This window comes from Protomyctophum parallelum (assembly GCF_964188405.1).
Source record: "Protomyctophum parallelum genome assembly, chromosome: 15".
Classification (NCBI taxonomy): domain Eukaryota; kingdom Metazoa; phylum Chordata; class Actinopteri; order Myctophiformes; family Myctophidae; genus Protomyctophum; species Protomyctophum parallelum.
The window spans coordinates 12,420,533-12,429,015 of NC_139710.1; the positions used below are offsets into that span (position 1 = coordinate 12,420,533).

General features: G+C 40.6%; 1 protein-coding gene across 2 annotated transcripts in view; it reads left to right on the forward strand.

Moving 5' to 3' along the window:
• The window catches only part of LOC310872491 (netrin receptor UNC5C-like), a 264,096-nt gene extending 260,509 nt beyond the window's left edge, over positions 1-3,587 (forward strand). For both annotated transcript variants that reach the window (XM_083784393.1, XM_083784394.1), the window contains one exon: positions 2,297-3,587. In XM_083784393.1, coding sequence (XP_083640519.1) covers positions 2,297-2,459 — 163 coding nt within the window. In that variant the 3' untranslated portion in view covers positions 2,460-3,587. The remainder of the gene's footprint in view (positions 1-2,296) is intronic.
• The last annotated feature ends 4,896 nt before the right edge of the window (positions 3,588-8,483 follow it).

The following is an 8,483-nucleotide window of genomic DNA, read 5'->3' on the forward strand; positions in this document are numbered from 1 at the left end:
GCTCTGCTTGCGCAAGTAAAAGACAATGGTGAACAATAGTTATATTTATCCTTATAGTGATTAAGACGAGGATAATGGGGGCACGGTGGCACAGTTGGTAGTGCTGTCGCCTCACAGCTAGAAGGTCCTGGGTTTGATTCCCGCTTGGGACGCTGTGGGTGCTGGCGGTGTGATTCCTCCTCTGCGTCATCAGTGCCCATACCCGAGGCGGGGTTGGCGAAAGGGCCTTTCTGTGTGGAGTTTGCATGTTCTCCCCGTGTCCCCTAGGGTAGGTACCCTCACAAAAAACATGCAGTAATCCTGGTCTCTAAACTTCCTCCCCCTGGCCAGCCGGGACGCCTGATGGAGGGGAAAGGAACTGGTTGGAATAACGTGTTCCTTCCACGCGTTACGTCCAACCAGGGAAACTCCCCCCTGTCAGGTGCAAAGGAGCAACTTGGACACTCAGGCATGAAGGAAGCATGAGTTCAAGTCCGTTGCTCTCCCCATGTCCGCCATATATGGGGACTAGGTTGGCGGAGTCTGTGTAGAGCCCAGGATCACATTAGATAATTGACACAGGGGTGAAAAATGGGTTACACAATCGTGGGATAAAAATAAATAAATAAAAAGACGAGGATAATCACCATTTCACAAAGCTAAACTCTCCTATGCCTAGCGTTGAGTCTTTGTGTACCCATAGCGATGATTTGATTGGCTGAGCAAAGTATGTTTTGAGGATAAAAAGTGAAGACGGAAAAGTGAGGACGCAAATTGTGATTGGCCAGGATGAGATGATGTATGATGATGTATAATGATAACGGCGCCCCTCACTTCACACAGGTGTGATTATTTGGGGGGGAATGCAGTCAAATAAGTATATGGGGTCGGGTTTAAGTGATTATCACTTATCAGTGACAGATGTACTGCACATGCATACAACTGGTGGATGATTATGGGGCAACAGTGGTTGCCGGTTCAGTCCCGGCATCGCGTTAAAGTGTCTATGATCAAGGCACTAAACTTCTAAGTGCTTCCAACAAACAACAATTCTGCTTCAGAAATAGATCTGCACTGTGCACTTCATCCTGTGCTTGCTTTCTCCTCCCCGTACATTTTCTTTGTCAGTTTATTGGATCATCTGCTTCATTCCATTTTCGAATTCCAGCATAAACCGTTCACAAAATGATATAATCTCTGAATATATTTGGCTGATGCGATAAACAAGAAATGTTCACTGTGGGAAGCGCTCAACTCGAAAATAAAACCAGGCTAACCATGACCCTTCTTCACCGTCTCCCACGAGCAGCCTCTCTCTATTCTGTGTTTTAACCCCTTAAAGATGGAGTGCCGTGATTTTTTTAAAACATGATCATCAGGTGTATCATTTTTTCAAAAAAGTGTACAGTATTTGTTAAAATTATGGTTTTATGTGGACACACCCACCAGTTCATTAGGTATGCACGAGTTTAACCTTAGCACCACCCACCTAATCCAGTCCCTCCGCCTCCTCCTTTAAGACCACCCACTTGTCCTAGTTCCTCCACCTCCTTATAATAGGACAGCCCTTTTGTTTACAAAATGACAAATTGGTTGTTGTAATGTAACAAAAACTCACTTATACTGCCACCATTTATCCATGTATAGGCCTATAATCCATACCATATCAGACCTGTTTTTTTCTGATTATTTCTTAATCATTTATTTATTTCCTCCAATTATATTGACCCTATTGTCACAATCAGCTCATCTCATCATCCAATTAAATCATAGTTTAACAGCAGAAACAATGAGTTTGATAGATCATTTAGCATGAATAATTTGCCAATATACTGTAGGGTAGGCTATTGATTTCCTCGAGCTAAGCACCCAGGCATTGAAACTGTCCTTTATTGACACAAAACACTTGCAGCTCTGCCCTAGGCATATGATGCTCTGGACAGAAGACTCTCCACTCTTCTATTGCTCTGATCAAACTCAATTTACAACATGAATATGCCATTCCTTCTGACTGCATTGAGTTTCAGCAAAGGTCGCGTTGCCAGATTTAAAGAAACAAGCAGCCAGGTCCACGACCTGGCTGCTTGTTATTGCAACAAAACTTTGGTTGGCAAATGCGGAAGTGCAACCGAGCGCTCAATGTTAAAGCCCAGCTGCTGCACAGGGTTTCCTCGTCATGAATCCACGGGTCCGTCTGCAGTCCTTCCTCTTACCACTAGGGCCCAGTGCTTCAACATTGGAGCACCTCACTGCCCCTTGGTTTCATTTTGGCTCATGTCCTGTCCCATCTGTCGCCCCACCCACCATTTCCCCCCAGGTACCTGAACTACTTTGCCACCAAGTCCAGTCCGACGGGCGTGATACTGGACCTGTGGGAAGCCCAGCACTTCCCCGACGGCGACCTCAACGAGCTGGCTGCCGTCCTGGAAGAGATGGGCCGCCACGACGGGAGCTTTGCCTCCATGGCGCTGGATCACTGACGCAGCTATGCTACCGTTACCGTGACAACCACCGGGTGCCCGAGACAGCGAGGAGGACCGAAACACCATGTGGTCCTTTAAGGAGAGATCGAGGACCAAAGCCAGATCTAAAAAAAAAGAAAAAATGTAATTAAAAAAGATTGTCGCCAAAGTAAGTGAGTGTTCAAATACCATGGTGATCGTGGTGACGTGATGACAAACAGAACTAGAACATCTCCAGCTGGTCGAACTGCCGTGGGAGGTGTGTGTGCGTGTGCGTGCGTGCGTGTGTGCGTGCGTGTGTGCATGCGCGTGGTGTTATAGTGTCTCGTATGCTGAAGGACAGATAACCCTGCCTGTCATCCACAGTCGATCAGGAACAAACAGAAGGAACATACATGTCTGAAAGAAGGAAGAAACGAAAGAAAACTAAACCCGGTTCTCTTGTCGAAAAACTAATTACAGTAATGGAAGGAGATGGAGAGGGGCCTTGAGTTCCTCTGTGGTATTTGGAGCATTGTGAAAGGAGACAAACTAATGACAGAGAGAGAGAGAGAGAGAATAATCATATGAGGATGATAATCAATGACAGATCTTTTTTTATATATATAAATGAAAAGAGCAAAGCAAATTTCAAAAGGAAAATGTAAGGTGAAAATGTTGTCAAAAGCAGCAGGTGAACTTGTGTAAGAATGAAGTAGGGCATAGAAAGAGAAGAGATTGTGATAATCGTTCACCTCTCTTGTGAGTCTTAGCTGTACCTTGTGTTTACTGGTACAGTTTGCTATTTATATCGTTTCCTAGGAAACACTGTGTATTCTGCTGTCCATATGTGTGGATTATTTCGTCCTAACAGAATTATGTTAGTCAGAGACAGAACATTGTGGCCCTGACTAGACAAAATAAACAAGACAAGTTATCTAGGGTTCATTCAAGTTCCGCTGCAGGACCTAGACTAGAAAGTAGCAACCCTAAGCTTGACTTCTTCCTGTTAGTCATTCCTATCACACATAAGTATTAATTAATGGTTATGCCAGCAGCGTGAGGTTAGACTAAACTATATATTTTTTCTCCCAAGAACTGAAATGACCAGATAAAAACAGATTTTACCTTGCAATGGTAAAAGCATTGGGACATATCTCATGTGTAATTGTCATGGACATGACATGGCAAATCCCTCAAGCCTAAAAGTCTACCTGATTGTTGAGAATTGACAGGGTCCAGCTCAGAGAAAAGAGAGACGATGCAAAAAAAAAGTAAAATAGGGAACAACAGATTAGGTAGTACTTGTATTAGACTAGCTATGAGGAGGAGTAAAATACAGCTGGTTTCATTATTTACAGCTACATACAGTATACCCATACATTGATTCTTTCAAACATACATTGGCATGTTTTAATGTTGTTTATATACAGTTTCAATGTATTTATTTGGGTTTTTTTGTATTCTGTCATCACAAGGTGTGGTTATCAGGCCTATCATGTGCAATTTTGCCTTGATTTGTCACAAAGACTTTTACTGGTCACTATTGCCATCTGGTGCCCTATCACAGAATAACAGCATTTAAAATGTTTCTTGTCCCAAAACGTGTAAATACATGAATATCACGTTTGTCCTGAAAGCCATTATATTTTCAGTACATTTTTGTTTATTGTAATATAATTTTACTTTTTTTTATGTTTATTCTAGCTTGTGGACTGTATGGAAAAAAGTGTAACTTATCGGTATGTTGCCCTTTATCTAAATAGTCCCCAAATAGATGTTAAAGGATGTTCTGCCGTCAAATAATATTTTATTGTGTGGTGCATTTGTAAAAAAAGAAAAAAAAAGAAAAGAAAAAAGAAACATAAAAGGGTGCGTTGGAAACTAAGACAATGAGAAGACATCTAACAGGGCCTATATAATATGTGTATGTGTGACTGAACACTGGCGGTTTGACTAGGATCAACTTACATATGCGATGAGTGGGATCAACCACAAATAGCAGGTCTAACACTATTGTCTGACGAAACCTTTATGAATAAGCGGCCTTATATTTTCAGACTGACACCCCCATTGTTTTGAAAGCATTGCATTGGGCTCATTATTTATTTCATGGGTCTTTAAGGTAATGCAGTGTATTTAAAATAAACACGACCCAACAATTGGAGCTTTCTCTGGACATTTCTGATGAGTGTACAATACTTATCAGAACATAATAGTGTATGAGGTGGAAATGAATATGAACAGACTGTTATGTTCTGAACTATGGAGAGACGCCATATGACATGGAACTGGAGGCCAGGCATGTAGGGGAGATGCCAGGGAGGACATCAGGTAGAAAACGAAAGCTCGGTTCTCTCGTTTACGCAGGCACAAAAGATTGTCAATGGCGCATAACAAACACACACAAATGTTTCATTTTCTTGTGGCTGCTGTAATGAGAGCAATCCATGCAGAATTTTAGTTATTTCCCACTTATTCCTTTAGAAAGCCATTATTAGAGATGAATTTAAGAATCAGATGTTTTGTACATCAGAGTAGACGTGAGAGCATCAAGAATGTGCTGCACTCAGGTTTAAGGGGTCAAAAGGTAGGGTGGATATTTTGCAGGTTTTCAAATGTACTCTCTGACAGTGTGTGAGAGTGATGAGGCAAATCAAAAACGTAGTTGTCTCCTACTACTGAGTCTCCTATTGTTCCATGACCTGGTCATCAATTATTGGTTCAGAAACAAACAAAACAACAAAAACATCTCCATTAATTCAAGGCTCCATGGGATGTGTAACTGATGTTCATGGCTTGGGGTGAATGTTTCGGGTGAACCCATTTAGACCTTGCAGATTCTAAAAGCGCCTTCTAAAACCTGTTACAGCTGTAACACTCCAGGTCAACCAATATAAAACACTTTAAAATCTGATTTGTGTTCACAGACTAGTCTATACAGATCGTTTTCATATGAGGAGAGTGCATGTAGCCTAAACATTGGAACATGAAAATGGAACAGTGCAGTGTTGAGAAATCGAAGTATGTAAAAAAAAGGGGGGAAAAGACAGATTTGTTTTTCTATCCACAGTGTACAGTTGTGTACTATCAGCTACCGTTTATTTGGATTTTTTTTTAATATGAAACAGTAACAGTACGGTTAGATACTAGTTTGTATGTTTCAAGTTTTTATTTAATTTCTTTTTGTAAAAGCAGTGTCTACTATGCAAACTTGGCATCCATTCTGATAGAAGTCTATAATTAGAGCTGTGCTTGTAAGTGCATTTTTATTTTATTATCAGGGGTGATCTTATTTGTATAGTGTGGGGTAGTATTGGTCCATTTTAGCTATTGCTGGCACGCTTCATTAATCTTGCTCAATCGTGCAAAATGCTCGCCTCTCCATCTCCTCTAATTGTCAAGTTTTATGTACAAAGTGTAAGAAAGAATTTTTAAGACAATTAATAAATTATATTTATAAGCAATGCTGAAAATGTGTGGCCGTGTTATCTGGTTATATATCTCTTTAATTATTGTCAGTATGTTCATCTTTCCATTTCATAATGCCCTCACCATGCTTCTGTGTAGTAACAATTAAGCTTTTTTTTTGGGGGGGGGGGGGGGGAGAGAGAGTGAATGAATGTGTTTTCATTTTGTTGAATTGTGTTTTGTTTTGTTGACCAACGATTTTACAACCTTAGGCTATATACTGTAGGTAATAGGTTTTAGGGGCTGGGGAGCCCGTGTGTTTGGTCAGATTTTAGATTTCTGAGGTGTAAGAGGATGCAATTAATGATGTGTTTTCCCTATTCAGTGAAAGGTAAAGTAGAGGATGTACTGTAGTAAGATGTTTCCCCTAGTCTCTCATAGCCAGACAACTATTCCACAATCTCCGAATGCTATATAGAGACTATAGCCCCCATGAGCTGAGTAACGGAAGCTGCCATTTCCGTTCACGAAAATATATTTTTGTGCTTTTTTCTGCTAAGCAACAAGCTTAGATGTTTTCTATTTATATTAGGATATATATATTATGCGTGACTGTAAAGACTAAACGGAAGTGGCGAGGAGGCTCCACTTCCGCTGTATCCGGATACTCATGAGACCTTTTCCGTTGATGAAGCGTTTGGAAATCGCGGAGGCAACAGTCTGGTAACGTGAGACTACCTATTCAGTGACAGGTATAGTAGAGGATGTAGTAGTAGGATGTTTCCCCTGATCAGTGACAGCCAGGTATAGTAGAGGTCAAGCTCTGACCTCCTGTCGCTGTGCCTTCATACAGTAGGTGTTTCAGGGTCAGGATTCAAAGCGCAACCTCCATGAACATGAACCACCCACAACATTGGCTGCACAGACGGTACATACCTGCCAACACTCCTGCATTCTGCAGGAGACTCCTTTTATTTGACCATTTCTCCTGCACGACTCCTTGCACCGCCATTTTTGAGTGGTGCAACCACTCCTATAGGGAGCTTTGCGTGTCTCTGGCTGTGTCCCTGGCTCCCTGGGTCCCTGGCTGGCTGTGTACGAGCACGGAAAAAGCAGAGGTCCTCTGTATGTACTTAAGTAAAATTTTGAGGTATTTGTACTTTACTTGAGAATTTCCAATTTCCATAAAAGAAGTGTGAATGGAGTTTCTAGGTGAAAGTGACTTTTTGACAAAAAAGCAGTGTGAAATGTCTGGAGCCAGTGGCTCAGTGTTAAAACACTGCCACATGATCGGGAGATGGTGAGTTCAAACCACACTCAAATCTTTACTTTCAAGACCAATTTCAGGAGAACAAAACAAACAAAAAAGCAGTGTGAATTGTCTAGAACCAGTGGCTCAATGTGTTAGAACACTGGCCACATGTTTGGGAGATGGTGAGTTCAAACCCCAATCAAGGGGGGTCAAAAATGCATGCATGTCAAAAATGATGACAAACGGCGTGCTATAGTATGCCGTACAATATGGGCTGTAGCCCATGGTCCAAAATGATGAAAAACGAGGATAAAAGAAAAATTCAAAAATTCAAAAACGATGGGTTATAACCCATCGTTTTTTTTCATTTTTTCCAAATCCTCAAAAATGATGAAAAACGGCGTGCTATAGTATGCCGTACAATATGGGCTGTAGCCCATGGTCCAAAATGATGAAAAACGAGGATTAAAAAAGAATCAAAAATTCAAAAAACGATGGGCTATAACCCATCGTTTTATTCATTTTTTCATTTTTTTCAAATCCTCAAAAATGATGAAAAACGGCGTGCTATAGTATTATTAAATTATCATTACCGAAACAGACGCACAAACTTTGGCATGCTACTAGTCCTACATACTTACACCTACGTAGCAACCCCATTCTAGCCTACTTAGGTTCATCTTACGGTGGACATGTTTGCCTGAAAAGGAATATTTAAAATGTTTCACAGTTTTAGAAATATAGTGCTTTCAAATTTACAATGGGGCTCAATGGCAGACATTGGCACATCAAAAATCACTTTCACCTAGAAACTCCATTCACACTTTTTATTATTCAGCTTACTGTGGAGACACATGCTGGAACTTTTTTACTTTGAAATGTTTTATAGTTTCTGAGTTATTTAACTTAAAGGCCCAATGCATTCCCTATGGCAATAGCACAAACTTTGGCATGCTACTAGTCCTACATACTTACACCTAGCAACCCCATTCTAGCCTACTTAGGTTCATCTTACGGTGGACATGTTTGCCTGAAAAGGAATCTTTGAAATGTTTCATAGTTTTAGAAATATAGTGCTTTCAAATTTACAATGGGGCTCAATGGCAAAAATGATGAAAAACGAGGATAAAAATCATAATTTTTGACCATGGGCTATAGCCCATACCGTACGGCATACTATAGCACGCCGTTTTTCATCATTTTTGAGGATTTGAAAAAAAAGGAAAAAGAAAAAAAACATGGGTTATAGCCCATTGTTTTTTGAATTTTTGAATTTTTCTTTTAACCTCGTTTTTCATCATTTTTGACCATGGGCTACAGCCCATATTGTACGGCATACTATAGCACGCCGTTTTTCATCATTTTTGAGGATTTGAAAAAAATGAAAAAAAAAAAAAAAC